A 22,231-nucleotide genomic window follows, 5' to 3' on the forward strand; every position below is an offset into this window, starting at 1 on the left:
GCCATTAAGTTGCTATCGTTAAGTCGCTATTGTGGGCTGTAATATGCCCACATTTTAACACCTAAATAATCAAACCAGCTGGACCCCTGGTGTTCTACTGAACCAAAGCTAGATCACCATAGAACCATATAGAAACCAGAGTGTGGTTACAAAGAACCAAATAAAATGCCAGTCTTTGTATGTTAATCTCCATTTTTACATAATCTTACATGGATATTGGAGTGGGGTAGCCGTATCTATTTCCAAACTGATCCGGAAAGAGGTCCCATTGGAGCCGAAGTTATTTATTTTCGGCATTTCTGATCTTCTGAAAGATTGTGGTTGTAGTAAATTAATTAGAAATATTTTGTTTCTGGCAAGGTTGGTTATCCTTTATAAATGGATTTCAAAAGATTCCCCACAGGAAGTAGAATGGCACCAAGAGGTGAATAGAGTTATGCTCTTGGAAAGAACATTATCTGACATCAAATAAGGAGAATGGGGAAAACTTTTTCTATAAGTTATGGGATAGAAAGATAAATAGCGGAATTATCCGCCAAACAGAAAAAGACCCTAGGGCTGAATCAATGGCTGGTTACATAATTTGTGTGAGTAGCTGATCAAGTAAGGCATTTTTGGTTTTTTTTCTCTCTTCGCTCTTTCTCCGACCCTCCCATACGATTGTTCCTCGGGTTTTATTGGGGTCCTTGTAGTTTATTTTTTTTAAAGTCTCTCTAATTGTGTCTATTATTTCTAACGAGGGCCCGTGGATGGCAGAAAGGCATGGCTCGGGAGGCTCTTTACTAACGATTATCAAATTAAACTTTTTCATATTAAGTAATGGGCTCATTTAGTGTTGTCATTCCCGTGATCTCGGAATATTGAGATCACATGACTGAATGCCCCATTAACTGGTTATTCTCAGGGATTGAATGTCAATAAATCCCTATGGGGACAATGTTTGTACTATATAATACTTTGACTTTGTTGGAATATCATGTTAATTTTGATAATTATTTTTTTTGTTATGTAGTAATTACGGTATAATTCAACAATAAAAAAATATATATTGGAAAAAAAAAAAAACAGCTTTATTTTAAGGCTAAGTTCATGTTGTGCGTTTTTAGCATGTATTTTTTTTGTTTTGGTAGATGAACACCATGTCGTTCAAAGCAAAAAAACGCATGTTAAAAACGCAAGAAACGCAGTGTGAACCCAGCTTAAAACTGATCCCTCTTGGAATGAAATAAAACAAATCATTTACAATAATTTAGTTATGTTGCCATCTGTAACAGGGAAAATGACATCTAAGATCTAAAATAAACACAGTTTAATAAATAGCTTATTCTTAGGCTTTGTTCACATCTGCGTCGTAGGCTCTGTTAGGAGCCTCCGTCGCAAACTTTGTTATATTCGCCGTAGAGAATAGCACAGCATACAACGCTATTTTCTTCGGCAAAATGACAGAAGCACATTGGAACTCATTAAAGTTAATGGGTTCTGTGGGGCCCTTTTAGATTCCGTTATGCTTTGGATCCATCACTTCCGTGTTCCTATGGCAGAACTGAAAAACGGAAAAGTGAACGCAGATGTGAACATAGCTTTCGGAAATATCAGAAATAAACAAAACTACATAAACCAAATATTGTAACACAAAGCAAAGTTATTTTACCTTTTCATGGTTTTCAATAATTATTTCGACCACAATGTTTTGGAACTTAATATCCATGATGGCTGCTACAGTCTCTTCTTGGGGTCGTAGTAGAGTAGGCCCAAAAACTACACCCAAGTTGGCTACAGTCATTAAGTTTTGCTTGTGGTTAGCAGCAACACTGAAAGAGAGCAAATAAAGGATTGAAAAGTCAATACAGAATGACAATAAACCCCCGCTCACACAAACATATTTCGTGAAGAAAGGTACGCTGCAATTGTACAGGTCAATAGAATAGTTTCTTTGTTGAGTATTAGTGGAAAACTACTAGTTTATGCAGGGTACCACAAAATAAAAGTAAAACTTAGTACAACATTTCTAATCCTAGATGAAATCTAGAACAGGCTCTGCAAATAAAATCTCTAAAATAGAACATTTTTAATCATTAACATAGACGTTACAGTTTTGGCAAATGTGTTAACTGGCTCATAGCCACGTCAAATGACCGTGAAATTTGGCATGTCTTCACATTGCAGGAATGTAGATGAAGAAGACTATAGTATACCTTAAAAAACGCATCCTAGCCATGCTTGTATTGAAATGCCACATGTCTAGTAGAAATATAAGTAACTGTTGCTCAGAGAGGACAATAATGAAAACTTAGAGGTTTAGTCAATGCCAAACAAACATATCCACAAAGCCAGGACTGTAAGGACATAGATGACCATGCAGAATCCATGGAGGCCCCACGCAACAGCCAATAGAACCAAGTTCTCTGAAAGATGCAGAGGTTTCTAAGTAAACACATCTGTAAGAACAGCCCATATCTTGATGGTTTGGATAATAATTAGTAAAGTAAATGATGCCACAGAGATGTAACAAAACGAAACAATTGCTTTGAGGATAAATCAATTAAAAGGGGTTGTCCAGAACCATTGGAAAACGAAAATATTTCGAGTTTTAATGCTTTACCATTTTCAAGGTTTCGACCTTCTGGGAGTAAATAAAAATATTCCATGGAATGTGGATGATTCCCAGTGGAAGGAAGAGATCCTGTGAATCAAAGAACTGAAGTTGGAAATTCTTAAGGATACCCAGAAAGATTTTAGACTGACGTCTAAAGTCTAGCTCCAAGAGAGATTAGATAAGATCTGTCTCCATATCTGCTGCACTGGAAAAGTCATGCAGATATGAGATTAATGAAATACCCTTTCTATAAAAAAAAAAAAAAAAAAAGACGACAAACTTCAGCCATGACCTTTGTAAAAATGGAACAAAGCAGAGGGTCTAAATGTAAAAATGTTGTAGCCTCTGATCGATCCTCATAGGAACAAAATATATATTAACTCCGAGTCTAGCTGGTTAAAGATGCTCATATGATGGCACATGCAGAGTTGTTATGAACACTTGATCAACAGCGGATGAAGAAAAAGTCCAGCAATAAGTCTACACAGATCATTAGAAAAACTTCCTGCAGAGAACTGCTCTTAGTCATAGCATGTCGAGGATATGTTAGACTTCGGTATAAAAAGTAGGTGTAAGTAATCACAAACAAGATGCAGGTCACGTGTGTACTTAGAAGGTACCTCATCTTATACACCTACAATATGTATAGAAACTTTGTATAAAAGGCAAATAAGCAATAAAACATTCTTTACTAGTGGAGCATTATTTCTCTCCTATAATTTAGGGTGATTTGCATTCTGGAATTTGAACGAAAAATTCAGAATGCCTCTCTGTTCAAAAGTTGGCGTTTGGGATTCTTCTATATCATGTGCCTGAACAGAAAGATCGGAAAATGCCACTATGTGCAGTTATAAAAGGTTTTGCTGCAGTAAATTAATTTCTATTTTGTGTATTTCACATCATTAATGTGCACGAAAATCCTAATTTTAATCTTCTGATGGTGGACCCCACATATTATTCAGTCAGTGCAAGTGATTCTATACACAATTTGAGTGCTGTCACAGTTAAAGGGGTATTCCCAGAATTCAAAATTATTACCCATCTACAGAGTAGGTGATAATGGTCTGATCGGATGGGGGCCCAACCGATCGTGGAAACGGGGGTCCCAAACCCTATTCCTCCTCACTGCTCATACACCCCTTTAATGTAAGCCTAAACGTCAGAGGAGCGATTAGTACTTGTGCTTATGAAAGTTTTAGTTGGTTTGACAAGACGGTAGAGTGTGCATCCAGTAGCACCACATTTGTAAAAGCCCTTAGTTTACAGTCAGGTGTATCAGTTGCTGCTAGGGGCAACATATAAAAGCTAGGAGACATGTTTACCAAAGTAGGAGCACGTATTGAAAACACTCTACAACCATCCCTCAAGACGTGTGATCATTTTTCATCTTCAAAGAGAATAGGTAAGAATTTGTGAATGAGTTTTTGAAGGTCTTTGAATTCCTCACCATGTTGTTCTATATGAGTTTGTTTCCTATGGTTGGTGCGACCTTGCAATATGTTGTGGAAACAGGAGAGCTGGTGTTTTTTTGGATACGGATAATAAATCGATGCACAACAGAGCATTCCAGGGCCATTCAACCGGTGTTGTATTTTTTCAGACTTGTGTGACATTATTTGCATAACAGTTTCTTTTGGTTCTAATAAGATCTCCCACTGATGTTGAGTCTACTGTACTGTGTGGGTGACAGCTGCGTGTATGCAGGATTGTGTTTCCTGTGGTATCTTTACGACACGTGCTAGTAATAATTTAAATCATTTATGCTGTCCCCTTGCAACTACAAATCCAAAAGATCAAAGGGGTTATCCAGCGCCTAAAAAAATGTTATGCCAATCGTCTAACAACATTAGGTGACTTCTTAATATACAGTTATTTTTTAAGCAAAATAAAAGGGAGGAATCCTCATGCTCACCACTTACTGTGTCAGTTCAGACTGCGCTCGGATCCTCGTACGGCTAACGGCAAAGATCACAGAAAAAAAAAGAAGAAATTTCGATCCAGCGCTGGTAGTATTTAAAAGGAATCAGAGTTCCAATTTTATTAGTATACAACTTTAAAATGGTCAAAGTGCAAAAAGGGGTGAATCGCATTAATCATTCGCCTACGCGTTTCAGACAACTCCTGTCCTTAATCATGGCATGTAGCCATAAAAGTAAAAAATTCATTATATTTAACCTAAAATAATGCCATTATAAAATACAACCTTTCCTGCTCAAAATCATACGTCTACGGTGACAGAAAAGTAAAAAAGCTATGGCTATTCAAACACTGGCTGTGTCCTGAAGAGGGTTTTTTCATCACAGCGGGTGATGGTATATCACTAGGATATGCCAGGCCTTTCTGATCAGTTGGGGTCTGACTGTTTAGACAGCCCTTTCACAACTATGTTATGTGGTCACGTGACAGCGCCCCTGCTTTGTTTCTCCTTGATCAGTGATGTTACCTATTCTGATCATGTGCCGATTTCCCAGCACCGAGAATACTAAATGTTTCCTCCTCGGTGCAAATTGCCCCATTAAGGAAATGCCACACCTCATGTCATGTTTTATATGTTGCAATTAACTCCACCTGAAAACTACCTTTTTTGGTCTACAGGAGGATGGACAGGCAGCAGGCTACAGTAAGAGGATAGGTTGCATCCAGACAGGGGGAGTACTTTGCATAGAGGTCAGGGGTAAAGCAGCATCGTTGGAGGTAAGATGTACGTGCCGCAATAGAGAGGAAATTAAAACTTATTGGAAATGTCTTTTTTAGCCTCTGAGCAGTGCATCAGGATCACCCTAGTAGAAGTTGCTGTGCAAGTAAAGAGCGGGAAGGATCATGACATTTCACCAAAAAATAAAATAAATTAAAATATAGGAAACAGGACTCTGGAGGGATCTGTGAGTAGGTATTATTGCAATACATGTTTTATTTGGAAATTCAATGAAGTCGGATAACCCCTTTATTCTTCTAGTTTAATATAGTGGTTTGGAAATAGAAATAAAAATAGCTGAGAAGGTCCTCGATTGTGGAGTATTAAGCAGATAGTTTATTAGAATATAAAAATATAGCTACAGCATAAATAAACAAAAAGATAGTTATAATGAAACATGGCAAATGTGCCAGATGGAACACACTACAACAAGCTGAAACCCAGAACAGATTCCATTGCTAGATTATTCTGCCTGGAAACCTTGGGGGAAAAATATGCATGTTTATTGTTTGAAATAAATAGAAGAGGCAGAACCTAATAACGGCATCCCACCAAAAAAAAAAAAAAAAAAAAAAATCTGTCATAAACTTCCAATTATTATTTATAGTTTGAAAAAAAAAATAAAAACAGATTTCTGTAATCTTATGCATGTTCATTTAAATACGAAATAAGGCTAAAAGAAATGGTTCCAAGAAATTCCATTGCAAGGCTGTGATCTTTAACTGGCCACAGACACATAATTTTAAGCCAACATAATTGTAGTGCTTGTACAAACAATCTGTGCATAGAGATCAAACTCAAGTCCTTCGCTGAAAGAAATCCATTCCGTAAGTCAGAAAACATATTGGTCATGCCTCTAATTCAGGCTAGCTCGCAGTTAAAGCTGCAATCCAAATCTTATTAGACTAGGTCGCACCTAGAGCTGTGATTCAGGTCTGGTTAGTTTTCACAGTTGGAGCAGGTTAAAGTGGAAGTTGCGTACATTTGCAGATCTCACTTCAGCCGCGGGGAAAAAAGAGATGGGGGCTGGCAGGGTGACATGCTGACAGCATGCAGGGAAAGGAGAGGCGGTTATCCTCCTGTCCCTGTATGGCTGTAGATGACCCCAGAGGGAGGGGTAACAAACGTTTGCTCATTTTATCACCACCCCTTAAAAATCAGAGCGCATTCCTAGACAAGTGTGGTATGGATGAACTCCCCACATATTACAGTTCTTTGCAGGGTACACCTTGTTCGCATAAGGAGTCTGCTTGAGTACGAATTTTAGTCTCAGGAAAAATTGCATGACAATGAAATTTGAATAATCACTGATGAAAAGTTGCGTGGAGGGGCTGTATGTATAAATTATTAGGTTGTATTTTTATACACGGTATGCTGCGTGCTCTAAAAAAAAACCACATATTTCTGTAGCATAGGTGCTATTTTTGATGTGCTGTATATATTTAACACTTTTGTAGATGATGGCTAAATATTTCATGACCTCCGTTTCATCGATTTTTGATAGAACAAACAATTATTGATGTAGACGTATGTTGTATATATTAACTTTGAACACCTAGGTATAAGATTTTTACATTGTTTTTGAGTGTAAACCTCTGCTTGTATGCGAGTTTTAGGTGCAAATGTATGTTATAATGTATGCTTTTAGAATTCCTGTCAGTCACAAAGTTACATGAGGTGGACATGGCTGCCAACAGCACATCAAGACAACTGCAATCATCAGGTGATCTGCTTTAAGGAAATTAAAAGGGTTTTGGGGTGCATTCCTTTTTAAGGTGTTTAATTTGTGTATTTTATAGGTTTTTACTTTTCAGCCTAAAGCAAGAATTTATAAAATATTGAGGTAAAACAAGATGGTTGCACTCTCCACAAAATCAATTTCTTGTTAAATTCATTGGGGAACACAGCAATATGGGTAAAAGCCCTTGCTACTAGAAGGCGAAACTAGGTAGAAAAGTCCTGGCTCCACCTAGGTAGGACTTGCCCTTCCCACAAACACTGGCTAATTAAGATTGTATAGACCAATAGGAGGAAAAAAAACAGCAAAAACAATGTCCATGGTCTCAGGAGAAAACAGTCAGAACAACAGGCCCTGGGCCTAAAACAAAGAAAAATAAGAGTGCGTGATCTGCGTCCCCCAATGATTTCAATGAGAAATAGATATTTCAATGAGTACAAGAATCTTATTTTCTCGTTAAAATTAGATGAATCAATATGGGAAAACTTGACGGTGTGCACAGAAGCCCAGGTAACAGCTTTGCAGACATGAACAACTGAGGCTTGATACTTAACTTCCCAGGAGGCACCAGCAGGCCATGTAGAATGGGCAGTAACCAGAAGGGGAAAAATGTATCCAGGGACCGATAGATTTATGAAATCACAGAATAGATTTAACACGCAATGGTGGCCTTGGATGATGCCCAACACTTGCGCAGCCCTTCAGGGAGAAAAAAAAAAAAGAATCCGAGCACTGAAATAAATAGACTGACTGCTCCAGTATTGGATGAAGAGGCTCATCAATTTTAGGGACTGTGAAGAAATTCTAATTGAACCAGTCAAAATGTTTTTCCGACTGAGACGTAAACTCTCCATAGGAGAAGAAAACTAACAGCCTGGGAAAAAGTAGAAGCGCGAATTGGTGCACGATGCGGAGTAGACAGAGAAAACCCTCCAGGAGGAAGCTTTAAGAACTATCTTGTATTTGGTGAAAACTACCTCCCAAAACAGACTTCAACTACATGAGGGAGCAATGTCTCTTGAAATGAAATAAGTTGTCCACCCTACTCGGATCCCTGACACAAGTGAGGAGACACCTTCAATTTAAAGATGTATAAGAAGAGGGTGGCTTCAAGCCCCTGGGCACCAAATGCCAAGCAGATCTAGGCATGCAAGGGTCTACGTCTGGAGTCTTTGGGATGGCTCATTCTCTTGTCTGGTCTAAAAGAAAATAAGGAGGAAATGCTGGGAAAGAAAAGAGAACGTCGAGACCTGAGAAAAGGCTGCATACGACTGGAAATTCTAAGGCAAAAGAGATCTCTTACCACCAGTAGCTTAAAAAAAATAATTATCTCATCCAGACATTTATCAAAATGCCTGCCACAAACTAAAAGGATGGCAAACCAGGGCCCTCTTGGAAGCCAGATAAGCCACCCAAGATTTAAGCCAAATAGAGCGCCGAATGGCAATTAAATTAACTGATGTACTGATGTCTGGGCATTGAAGAAGGCCGACTCTAAGGAAGCCTTAAATAAAAATGTTAAAGAGTAAATCGCTTGAAAGGCAAACTTGGCTATGGCTTATTCACATGACAGGGATAAATCGGCCAGGGGTGATTGACGCTTTTATTCACGGCGGTCATGCGGCTGCATTAAAATCAATGCATCTCTATGGGGCTATTCACGAGGCTGCTTTTTAAACGGACTGTGTGAACGGCCCAAGAAAAAATTACAGGTCCTATTTTGTCCCGGTTTACCGGGTCCCTCAATAGACTTAAGTCTTTGAGGGACACGTGAAAATGGGTCCTGCACAGGTGCAAATCGGCTGTGAAAAATGCCAGTTTTTCACCCGGCAGTCTGAATAAAGCCTAAGACTCTATTCACACGATTGGGTCTGGGTGTCCGTTGATAAAAACGGACGTTTTGGTAAGTTTTTCTCGGCAGTTTTGCATTTGTTCCCTTTCGGGCCGTGTTTCCGTTTTTAAGAGCCGACTGTGACCAGTTTCCTATCCGGTTTAAGAACGGATGAATTTCATTGGTCTATTTTTAGGTCCCAACCCACTAAAAACAACCACAGGAAGGTCACATGATCTCCCAGTCAGCATTTTCTCTTGCTTTTAGAGTATACAGGGCTTTGTCTGATCCCACAGCTTCTTTGCATTGGTTTCTGGATTTTCCCCTGCTATTTTTTACTTGCTACAATGTTCTCACAACCATTGAATAGTGTATTGCAGCTTTGGCCGGTATCTCAAAACGCAGATGTTGATGCCCTCTGTAGATATTTCCACACACCACCCCCTTGTAGGTAGTGCCACCCCCTTGTAGGTAGTGTCACAAACCTCTTCCTGTACATAGCACCATTGGGGCTCCCTCTAGGAGTGGAATCCCCAGCCAGAGTGTTGCAGACGCTCTGGCTAGGGATTCCTCTCCTGGTGGAGCCCCTGACGTCACTGTCCATATATGGATAGTGATGCCAGGGGCTCCTCCAGTAGCAGAATCCCTGGTCAGAGTGTCGGCAAAACAGGGCTTGTTCCATTTTTTTGATGGCCTGGTTAACGGGCTGTCAAAATAAATGTCCGTGTGAATAGCCCCATTGGGGTGAACAGTTTTTAATGCAGCCATCACATGGCCAAGTTTTCCGGTCGTGTGAATAGGGCCTAAATCATGCTGCAGCGCTCCTGCCAGAATAATGAGTTGCAAATGCTTTCCACCACAGCAAACAGGCTTTTACTCACCCAGGCAGATGCAAAAGCCAGGCGTAAAGCGAACCCTGTAGCCATAAAAGTAGACCGCTTAAGAATACAACTTTTTATCAAGAGGGTCACAGTGAAGCCAGATTTGACATCATGCTGGAGATTAATTACGATATTTATCACTTGATGAAATATGTATGCATTATGTTATGTATAATATTACTAGATGTAATTTTTTTCTGTTTGTTCTATGTATGGACCTTATTGGTTAATTAACCTATTGGGGTAACACTGCGATTGGCTATGTCTTACATAAATTGGGGGATTGCACAGTATGACATTAGGCATGAGGAAGGCTCACTGTTTTGCAGCCAAACACGACCATTTTTGTATGCTCTGTTTTTTGGCATGAATAAATAACATTGTTATCTATGGAAATGCGGTCATCTACCCTACCTTTTATTTGATTAATTGACTAGGAAGGAGCCATTCCACTTGAGACGGCTTGCATCCACAAGGTATAAAGAGAAGGTTGCTGTTCTGAAAAAGAACCAGTATCTGCGTGTTTGGAAACAGCAAGACATCTGTCAAGAGGTTTTCACACCTTGGATAGAATTTCCTCAAATTTGCTATGGCTTGGAAAATCTAGCTGCTGGTGCTGTAAGGGTGCCTCTTCCTGAAAAGAGGATTTTGGGTCATTCTTTACATGAAAGGTGTGTCTGCTTCCATGGCAGCTGTCAATTACGATTCCTGTTCTGACTGAATTTAAGTCAGGGGATACATAGGAGAGAGAGACTAATCTATATTAAAAAGCAACATCACCATTAAAGACTATAATAGGAGACCCCTGGAAAGAGCCTGACGAGGATTGGAACCGGTCTCTGGCACCTCTACGGCTCATATGGGATCTACCTAGAGAGGTAGACTGAGTATTGTCCAAAAAAAGGGAACGAGGACCCTTAAGAGCTGCCAAAAAAACCTTAAAACTACGACGGACAAAGGCATAGTATGTAGCCATGCCCACCAATTCAGGCTGTCTGGTAGAATTCTCCCCAGGAAAATACATGACTGAAAAAAGGAAGAAAGAAAGCAAGCAGCAATGTCTGAGGGAAAGTGAACCCCTGGGAGAGTTGCACAAAAATACAGCCAAAAGGCTGGCCTACTAGACCCCTAGAGCGGTGTACTCCTGTAGACCAAAGCAGGAAAAGATGATTCCATTAGACGAGCCAAATAGCAGAGATCAAGACCTTAGATCAGCTAAAAATGGTGCCTGCTCCAGGTGATCACAGCTCTCTTTAAACATCTGCCCTGTCCCCCAAACCTGCCTCCAGGAAAACCTTCCTACAATAGATAAATCAAAACATGTGACAGGCATGGGGCAGAGCACAGAAAAGGAGAAAATGCGGCTTAGGCTTGAAAAAAGCCAGAGACTAAGTTAGGAAGCCAGGCCGCAGAACCGGTGGGACAAGCGGTCAAACAAAAACGCATACGCGGTGCCCGTCCTGCCAAGGAACAAGAAATTGTGCTTCAGGAGTACTGGGAAATTAAAAAACAAAAAAGGTTACAATCCCTAGGGATGTTCAGAGAAGAAATCTAACTTCCAATAAAAAAATAAAATAAATCTACAACCTTTAGCTATATGGTTTTAAAATGCAAGCACCATAAATGGTTTAGGTAGGGGATGAGGGAGTTGGAAGGAAATGAAAAATAACCTACTCAACCTCTGTAGTTTTCAGGTGTATGAAGGGCCACCTCATCAATAACCTCGCACGTATTGCGGCGTTACTGACACTTTGTCTGCAGATGCAGAAAAAAAACAAGCTAGATGACCGGTGTAGAGAAAAATTATCTCTGTCATTGAAAGCTTTCAGGTGTTTTTCAGTCTTTTGTCCTTCAATGCTTTCAATGACAGGGAGCTAGCAGATAGTAAATAAGAGAAATGATTATATGGGCAGCACCCCATTGTATTAGACATAAATAAGTTCTAGGGTGAAGAGTTTGATTAAGACTACAGTTAAGGCAACAGAATTTAGAATCTCCCATATATATACCAGTAAAATAAATAATTTTTGGACTGAAGTCATAGAGAATTCCTTACAATGCCTGCAGAAGGGGGCTATGTTAAACACCTACACGGCGCTGTACTAGCATGCGTTACCATGGCAAATGCGGCTTTATTTCAAATAATGGATTATACAGGTTAAAAGTTCAGCATACATCTACAGTCGAGTTTTCAAAGGATTAATTACAACACATTAAAATATAGCATAGACAGCCTCTTCATAGCCGAATGATTTCCATACACCCATAAAATTAGATCTTCAGTATAAAATCTGTAGATGCCTCAACCGAATAGGGCTCTATATAAGATAACCCCAAGCCAAGGTTGGAGACGGTTTCGGTCTGAGCCTGTCCCTCCGTAGATTTTGAGTGCCGTCCGTCAGTGGTCGTCACACAACTCCTCCTCTGTCTTTTCCTTCATGGTGCTATCCGTTTTTGTCACGGATAACACCCTGAACCAATTTATTTCAATGGCCTCATGCACACTTCAGTTATTTAAACGGATCCGTTGTTCCGTTCCTTCAAAAGTAGAGCATGTCCTACTTTGGTCAGTGATTCAGTGACCGTGTGGCCTATAGAAGTCAATGGGTCAGTCAAAAAAACGGATGGCACACGGAAGGCTTCCGTGTGCCGTACGTTTTTGATGGATCCGTTGCCATAGCAACGGCTGGGTGAGCCAAAGTTCACAGACTCACAGACTACAGTACACATTCATTCATGAAGATGGATGTGGGATACGTGGGCAGAATGCTACCACGACCGCTATAAAAAGGACGCCGCGTGGGAGGAACTTGCCAAGGAGCTTTTGACACACAGATAGCAGCAGGGAACTAGTGCCCAGCGTCACAAAATAAGTAAGTAAACGCACAAATTTCACTCCAAAATAACCAAAGCAAGCCAAGCAGAGTAATCTCAAACTGTTCTCTATGCTCTGAAAGCTGCAGAAAACAGCACCAAAAACTTCTTGTAACCTTTCTATGGGTGTTTCCTGGGACATGTGACAAGTTCAAATGAAGTTTACCTTCCGTTTTTTAAACGGAAAAACGGAAGCCAAACGGAAGCACAACGTCCGTGTAAAACGGAAACACGGAACGGAAACGGAGTGCACATGGAAACAAAAACGGACACATGGATCCGTCAAAAACGGCCGATAAAACGGTGATGGAAGTGTGCATGAGGCCTTAGGGGAGATGCTCCAGGTGCTGAAGTCAGAAAGTGTAGTCGCCTCCTCTCCCCGCAGGCAGCCACCTCCTGTCATTCTGCCCCCTCCCCTCTGACTCTACGCTGCAGAATCAGCCCTCCATCAGCTAGGTTGCACAGTCTCCCCTTCCTCCCCACAAGCAGCCTCTTCCTGTACCTCCTCCCCCTCTCCTCTGATTTCTGTCTCTGTGTTCCAGCGTGCATTTATTCACATCTAGACTATGCTGGGACTTATAGTCCCTCAGTGTTGCTGCGTTCACTTATTCACTTCAAGGATATTGATGGGACTGCACCGTGGTATTTGTTTGGTGCTTATGGGAAGGTATTTTATGCTGCACTTTGGTATTTGGTGAGGCTAGCGGGTATTATATACGCATAGTTGCCAACGGTCCAGAACTTGCCGGGAATGCCCTGAATTTACAGAGCGTCCCAGCAAATTACTGTCCTGGACGTGTCCCGTCAACTACCCTATTCAATTGGATCAGGAAACTATCTGCTCCCTGCTCTGCCATTCACTCCACCTGGAGCAAAATCCCCGACCAGAGCGATGCCGAACCTCTTGTCGGGTATTCTGCTCCTAGAGGGAGCCCCTGACATCACTGTCCATACCTGGATAGCGACGTCAGGAGCTCTTCCTGGAGGGGAATCCCTGGCCAGGGCGTTTCTGACCCCTTGGCCAGGGAATCCCCTAATGGAGGAGCCCCTCGCATCACTATTCATATATGGACAGTGACATCAGGGGCTCCTCCAGGTGCGGAATCCCCGGCCAGAGATTTGCCGAAGCTCTGGCTGGGTATTCTGGTCCTAGAGGGAGCCCCTGACATCCCTGTCCATAAATGGACATGACGTCAGGGGCTTCTCCTGGAGCGGATTCCCTGGCCAGAGAGTTGCCAGAATTCGTTGGCCGTTGCCCAATGGCGCTATCCACAGGGAGGGAGGGGGTGGCACTATCCACTTTCTACAGAAGGTGTGTGTGGCACCATCTACGGGGGCGGCTGTGTGGCACCATCTACGGGGGGGGGGGGGGGTGTGTGGCACCATCTACGGGGGGGGGCACTGTGGCAACATCTACGGGGGGGGGCACTGTGGCAACATCTACAGGGAGAAGTGTGTGGTACTATCTACTGGGGGCAGTGTGGAGCACCATCTACAAAGAGCACTGAGTGTGGCACTAACCTCGCGTTTTTGTTTTTTTACTACCATTAGTGGTCCGCACATTCCACCTAGCCCACAAGATAAAGTTAGACATCACCTGCCTGTAAACAACCAGATAACCAGAGAGAGATACTGGCCACCATAGTAGTTGTCCGTCAAACTAGTGCAGACATGTTTGTTTGTTTATTTGTATGCAAAAACGCTGTGAAGAAAGCCACGCCTCATTAGCCACACCCACCAGATAAGCCACACACACACACACACACACACACACACACACACACACACCATAAAGACAAACCAAAGAAGCCACACCCAAAGCGTGCCTGGAAAAAATTAATAAGATGTTTGCAACTATTTGGCGCTTCTGGGGAGGTATGTTGTGCAACACTGTGGTATTTAGTGATGAATGGTATTTGTTGGCGTTGCTGGGAATAATATGCGTGCTCCATACAGAGGTAATATGGGCACTACACAGTAGTGTTTGTTTGCTGGTGAGGCCCGAGTAAAAAAAAACAAGTTTGAAATACCCTGCTTTAACCCCTTCCCTCTTTGGCCACTTTTGACCTTCCTGACAGAGCCTTACTTTTCAAATCTGACATGTTTCACTTAATGTGGTAATAACTTCGGAATGCTTTACCTATCCAAGCGATACGGAGATTGTTTTCTCGTGACACATTGGACTTTGTTATTGGCAAAATTTGCTCTATACATTCAGTATTCAATTCTGAAAAACACCAAAATTTAGCGAAAAATTGCAAAAAATTTGCATTTTTCTAAATATAAAATGTCTCTGCTTGTAAGACAGGCAGTTATACCACACAAAATAGTCGCTAATTAACATCCCTTATATGTCTACTTTCGATTGGCATTGTTTTTTTGAACATCCTCTTATTTTTCTAGGACGTTACAAGGCTTAGAACTATAGCAGCAATTTCTCAATTTTTCAAGAAAATTTCAAAAGGCTATTTTTGAAGGGCCAGTTCAGTTGTGAAGTGGCTTTTAGGGCCTTATATATTAGAAACCCCCAAAAAGCCACCCCGTTTTTAAAACTTCACCCCTCAGAGTATTCAAAACAGCATTTAGAAAGTTTCTTAACCCTTTAGACGTTTCAAGGGAATTAAACCAAAGTAGAGGTGAAATTTACAAATTTCATTTTTTGTTTTTGCAGAAATTCATTTTGAATCAATTTTTTTTTGTAACACAAAGTTTTACCAGATAAACTAAACTCAATATTTATTGCCCAGGTTCTGCAGTTTTAGGAAACATCCCAAAGGAGCACCTAGAGGATTTTGGGCCTCCTTTTTATTAGAATATATTTTAGGCACCATGTCGGGTTTGAAGAGCTCTTGCGGTGCCAAAACAGTGCAAATCCCCCAAAAGTGACCTCATTTGGGAAACTACACCCCTTAAAGGGAATGTGTTGCCAGCAAAACATTATTTTTTTTTTTTTAGTTAAACAATTAGTGTATAGGTGATTAAACATTGTTCTAATTTTTTATTTTTTTTCACGAGTCAGGAAATATTATAAATTGGATTCAATTGAATTCTAATTTATAATATTTCCCATTGCTGGTCACTAGATGGAGCCATTCCCAAAATTGCAGCATTGCATGTGGTAAAGCAACCACATTGCTTTATGCTGCAAAATTGGGTAAAAAGCCCTCGCTCTAGTGAGCTCTCAGCATCCCCCCTCCTTTATCCTGGCTAGTGCCGGGAGAAACGAGGTGTTTGAACGGTCTAACCTCCTACACTGTGTGTCGCCATTTTTTGAGCTAACACACAGTGTAGTAGGTTTACATACAGTAGTAAACACACACTAAAACACGTACATACACAGAAATCACTTACCTGCTCCAGTCGCCGCCGCTCCCTCCGGTCCATCCGCTCCGTCTGCTGCCGCTGCTCCATGTGCACAAGTCCGGAAGCCGCGACCGGAAGTAGTAATCTTACTGTCCGGCCGCGACTTCCGGTCCACAGGAAAATGGCGCCGGACGGCGCGCATTTCAAATTGAACTGTGTGGGAGCGGCGCATGTGCCGTTCCCACACAGCGGCGTACATGTTAGTGGATGGAACGGGCCCCGTTCGCAGTCCCTATGGGACTGGAGCTGCCGTATTCCATGTCTGTATGTGTCGTTAATCGACACATACAGAAATGGAAAAAAAAATGGCAGCCCCCATAGGGAAGAAAAAGTGTAAAAATAAGAAAAAGTAACACACAAACACACAAATTAATCCAAACGTTTTTAATAAAGCACTAACATCTTTAACATATTAAAAAAATGTTTGTGGTAACACTGTTCCTTTAAGGAAATTAATTTGGCGGCATATAAAAGTATTGGTTCACAATTGCAGGGCTCTCATGTGAAGTAATAAAAGAAACCACTAAGAAGTGACCCCATTTTAGAAACTACACCCCTCAAGGCATTTATTAAGGGGTGTAGTGAGCATTTTCACCCCACAGGTCTTTTCCATAAATGAATGTGCTGTGGATGGTGCAAAGTAAAAGTTATTTTTTTTTCCCCAGATATGCCAATTCAGTGGCAAATATGTTGTGCCAGCTTATGCCACTGGAGAGAGACAGCCCAAAAATTGTTAAAAGGGTTCTCCCAGGTATGGCGTCACCATATATGTGCAAGTAAACAGCTGTTTGGGCACACTGTAGGGCTCAGATGGGTGGGAGTGCCATTTGGCTTTTGAAGCGTAGATTTTGCTTGGTAGTAGTTTTGTTTGGAGTTTTACTGGTATTTCAGTTTATAATATGGGGGTACATGTAAGCTGGGCAGAGTACATCAGGGGCATAGTCAGGTAGTATAATAATGGGGTAAACCATAAAATAAAATCGATAGATGTGTGTTGCGCTGTGAAGAATCCTTTATACAGTTGATTCTGCAGCAGCATCAGCGTTTGCAGGTAAGTAGCTACATCGACTTACCTGTAAACACCGATGCTGCTGCAGAATCAACTGTAGCCTCTGGTGCCGATGTGTCCTCGCTCGTCTGACACGATGCAGGACCTGTGGCAGGAAGTGAGTGACGACACAGCGTGATCTCTCGAGAACACGCTGTGTGTCTGCACTGCCAGAAGCTGGGCGTTCTGAAGAGAAGTGGATGATACTTCTCGTCAGAACGCCCAGCTAGTAAAAGTAGTAAACACGCCCAGATGTAACACACATAATACACGCCCAGTTGGACTTTAGCAAGCCTCATTTGCATAAATACAAAAATGGTCATAACTTGGCCAAAAATGCTCGTTTTTAAAAAATAAAAACGTTACTCTTCTCTCCATTGCAGCGCCGATCTGCTGCAATAGGAGATAGGGGTTGCAAAATCTGGTGACAGAGCCTCTTTAAGGATGGGCCGTTACTCATGGGCCAGTGCTGTGTGCTTGCCCCAGGCTAAAATTTGCCAGACAGTCCCTGGTTGGAGAACAGTCCCTATCATGGAAACCAAATAAATAGCAATCTCAGAGTGATGCTTCCTGTCCAACAAACCTTTATTTACTTATGTCTCTATCTATACGTATAGACCATATCTTACTTTCCACAAGTTTGATTTCTAAAGTCACGGATGCTAGAATTTTGAATGCCTCCTGGTCTGATCATGGCCTGATTGTCATTCGTCTATCAGATATTTGTAGTACGCCTCCTATTTTTTCATGGAGATTAAATTAATCCTTACTCTCAGACCCGGAGGTAATCAAAGATATACATCAGGAGCTAGAAACTTATTTCCTACTTAATAAATCCCAGGACACCATCAATATCCAATGGGGCGGCACATGAAGCTGTAATTCGGGGCAAGATTATTCAGAAAGCATCACGCAATAAGAAACGCTCCAGGGAAATATTCGCTTCAAAAGAAAAAAAAGTTTGAGGATCTGTCCCGTCAGTTCAAATGTAGTCCTTCAGAGATCCTAAAATCTCAATTTACGGAAGCAAGAACGGATCTAAATTTTTGTCTCAATGGCTGGGCTGAAAAAAGCCTTCGATGGTCAGAGCATAGATTTCTTTTCACAAGGAGATAAAATCAGGAACTTTACTTGCTAGGAGATTACTCCCAGATTAATTAATCCGACACCCCCGAAACTGCGTTTAAATGATTGGACTCTTTCACAAAATCCCACGACAATTTTAGACTTTTGATGACTTCTACACAACATTGTATTCAGCACCATCTCACTTTGATGTCATTAAAGCTGAATCTTTTCTGAACACTGCTATACCAAATCAAATTTCCCAACCTGACAGACGTACATGATGCTGAATTCACTCTGGATGAAGTTTCAAATGCAATCAAAAATTTGAGGGCTCACAAGGCCCCAGGCCCTGATGGTTTCTCTTCAGGATATTACAAAAAATGTAGGGATGTTCTGGCACCTCATTTAGTCTCCTTGTTAAATGTGTATGGAGAGGGTAATAGTTTACCACCCATTTCAAATTTGGTATACATCCACCTTATCCCTAAACCCCATAAGGACCATACAGATCATTCAAATTACAGACCGATTTCCCTTTTAGACATAGACCTTAAAATTATGACTAAGATCCCAGCCACTAGATTGCATTCCCTCCTTCCTTCCTATATCCACAAAGACCAAACGGGTTCTATCCCCTTTTGCCAAGCAGAAGATCAGACGAGACGAACGTGGATAGTATCGCTGCCGTTCGCTCGGGATGGGATGGGATGGGACTTCTGGACGCCAATGTATGCTCTTGAGCCTTGACTTCCAGAAGCCCTGATTCTTTATCTTGTGAATATTTATTATTTGTCCTTAATGGGATGGGATTTGGTACTAATTTTCTCTCTATTCTTACTGAATTATACAGCCAACCTACAGCAAAAATTTACTCTAGAGATTGTGTCAGACACTTTCTCTATACAGAGAGGAACACATAATGCCCCTGTACCTGGCATTATTTTCACTAGCTATTGAATCACTAGCTAATTTAAATCAGGAATTCTCCTGATGTCAAAGGTGTGAAAGTGGAGGGGGGATTGAACATAAATGTACACTTTTTGCAGATGATCTACTTCTGTTTGTCGACACTAGTGTTGCACGATGCATCTAAACTTCGGTACGGTTTCGATATCGTGCACCCTGAAACGGTTCAATACCGTTATTTCATGTAATTGGATACGAACACGTGCGGCCGCACAGCTTAGTATAGTAACACATGAATGTTGTTAGAGCAGGGCTCTAACAGCGGGGCGGCTTTGTAATACAACAATTGCCCCGCTCCTGGTCAGCATGATGTGATGTGACCAGTACGGCACTAATGATTGACGGCACTGAAGACCGAACATGGCGGGCGCACTAAAAAACATCCCCATGTTCTATCTTCAGTGCCTGTGCCGCAACTCATTTGTGCAATGCCAGCCGCCTCACCTTATGCTGACAGAACGCGCGCACTTATGGTCACCACTATTCCCCTGAATGCTGCGATCAAAGTGGACCGCAGCATTCAAAGGGTAAATGAGAAGGGGGGGGGTGCCCTTTGGATCGCGTCACGGGAATCCCTGTGACGCGATCGAGGGACATACCATATATGGGCAGACACCCCAGGATCCATTGAAGGACCCCAGGGCTGACTGACCATATTTCCTGTTGCTAGGGCATACTTCGGTATGTCCCAACAGTTGCCTGTGAACAATCAGTATATAGATATATGCCAGTACATTAAAGGTTAAAAATAAAAAAAGTAGAAAAAAAAATAGTCCCGTTAAATAAAAAAAAAACACACATTTTCTACAATAAACATTAAAATAAGTCTCAATACATAAAATACAGTCGGTATAGTCGCAACCATAATAACAAATTGATAGCGTCATTTATGTTCACGCTATTATAAGATAAAACTAGTCCATTATGACTGAGGAAAATGATAGGGTTAATTACTATTAACGTGAGGCACAAGGAGGTTCAGAATTAAATCACACCACGTGCCTCACATCAGAAAATGGAAGAACTTTTTTTTTTTATTGTATACTTTATAAGTATCGGTATCGAAGTCCAAATTCTGATATCGTAGCAACCCTAGTCGACACTCCTCACTTCCTTGCAGAATCAGGTCTACATTTTCAACAAATTTGGTTCATTATCTGGTCTCAGGGTTAACAATACTAAATCCGTAGCGATGAACCTCACTTTGCCCGATAATATGATCAAGCTCCTACAATTGAATTTTGACTTTCAATGGGATAATCGAAGGTTGACATATCTAGACACCAAATTAACACCTTCCATAGACTACCCATATAATGAAAACTTCCCTCCACTTTTTAAACAAATAGCCACGTATCTTCATACGTGGTCCCACCTCCATCTGTCATGGTTTGGTCGTATCGCCTCGGTTAAAATGACAATACTACCCCGACTTCTCCACCTCTTTCGCACTATTTCTATATTGGTCCCAACAAAATCACTTAAAGATGTTCAAAAGCTTATCATGACCTTTATATGGGGTACTACATGCCCGAGGATACAAAAACACACTCTGTTCGCACCTAAAATTGCAGGAGGATTGGGCATTCTGGATATTTCACATTATCATGCCACCAGATTGGCGCAACTTTCCTATATTTTTGTGCGACCTTATTATGCACAATGAACGCAATTGGAAATGGTAGCATGTGCTCATGTTCCATTGGAAACCATATTATGGATGGAACCTTAAGGCCAACCTTCAGTCCTCTCCCCTGTGCTTTCTCAGATGCTACAGTTGTGAGATACAGATACAAAAAAAGTTCCATGACCATTACACATAATCCCGCTTTCCCTCCAGGTCTAGGCAGATCTGAATTCCGATGGTGGACTAATAAAGGGTTCTACATGAATAAAGACTTTCATTGGAGGTGAAATTAGAACTTTATAATTTCTTTAGAGAATCACACTCTCTACCCCCATTGGAACATATGAGATATCTTCAGATACGCCACTTCTTGACTGCTTGGAAGTCTAAGTCAGATGACATCAGCACTTTAACTATTTTTGAATGCCTATGTTGGCTTTCTAACTTTAGAAGTAAGATCTCATTAATTTACTCTGATCTAGTTACTCCCAAGGACAAGCTCCCCTATATGACTCGCTGGGAGGGAGACCTGGGTTCTGAAATAGAGTTGGCCTAATGGAGAGAAATGGCGTGTCTGACCTCAAAATTATCGATCAATGCCTCCTTGGTGGAAGCGGAATACAAGGTTCTGATGAGATGGTATATGGTTCCGTCTCATATAGGTCACATTTATCTGTCCTCAGACTCCCATTGCTTTCGGCTGTGTGGAGAGGAAGGCACACTACTGCATAACTTATGGGAATGCCCGATAGTTAATAGTTTTTGGAGACAGGTATACCAACTCATTCACACGGTTAGTCAAGTCGAACCTCCTAGCAAAGCTGTGGAAACATTCCTATGTGGTCACATTCCATCAGTTAGAACATGTACTCGTAAACTCATTCAATATATATTTTTAGTAGCTAAAATCACCATTGCTAGAGCTTGGCGATCACCTTCATTATCTATGGAGATACTTATTGCCAAAATCTCATGAATAATAGTCAATAATCACCTTTGTCTTATTTTGTCCGACACTTTAGACAAGTTCAAATGGATATGGACTCCCTGAAAGAACCGCTCACTTCCTTGACCGAATAGAGATGGAAATCCCCCCTCCCCTATTGCCATCCCTCCCACCTTTTTTTGTTTTGTTTGTTGTGTGTTTCTTCTATTTTTGGGTACTCATTGTACCACTTTAGAGACTATGATGTCTTCTGGAGTTACCTATATACGACATTATTGCACATGTATATACTCCTTATTTTGCATAATCTTTGACATCATAGATTCATCTAAAAAGACTTTAGATACTAGGTCATGTTGGCCTTTGTCTCACTTTGTATTATTGTATGAGTGACTTTGCGAGTCCGCTTTTTGTTACCTTTTACAAACTACAATAAAAATCTATTGAAACAAAAAAAATAAAATAAACTTTAGCCAAATTTTTATTTGTGAAAAAAATGTTCATATATATATATATAACATATAATAGGGCTGGGTTGTAACGTTGCGGTCAAAATAGGTACTTTGCTGCGAATGGCGGCAAAACCAGGCCATTTTGC

General features: G+C 41.1%; 1 protein-coding gene across 1 annotated transcript in view; it reads right to left on the reverse strand.

The window, feature by feature from the left end:
• ARHGAP26 (Rho GTPase activating protein 26) overlaps nucleotides 1-22,231 on the reverse strand; it is a 467,460-nt gene that overhangs the window by 187,046 nt on the left and 258,183 nt on the right. The window contains exon 18 of the mRNA XM_075856546.1: nucleotides 1,652-1,811. Coding sequence (XP_075712661.1) covers nucleotides 1,652-1,811 — 160 coding nt within the window. The remainder of the gene's footprint in view (nucleotides 1-1,651; nucleotides 1,812-22,231) is intronic.

This window comes from Rhinoderma darwinii, chromosome 3 (assembly GCF_050947455.1).
Source record: "Rhinoderma darwinii isolate aRhiDar2 chromosome 3, aRhiDar2.hap1, whole genome shotgun sequence".
NCBI lineage: Eukaryota > Metazoa > Chordata > Amphibia > Anura > Rhinodermatidae > Rhinoderma > Rhinoderma darwinii.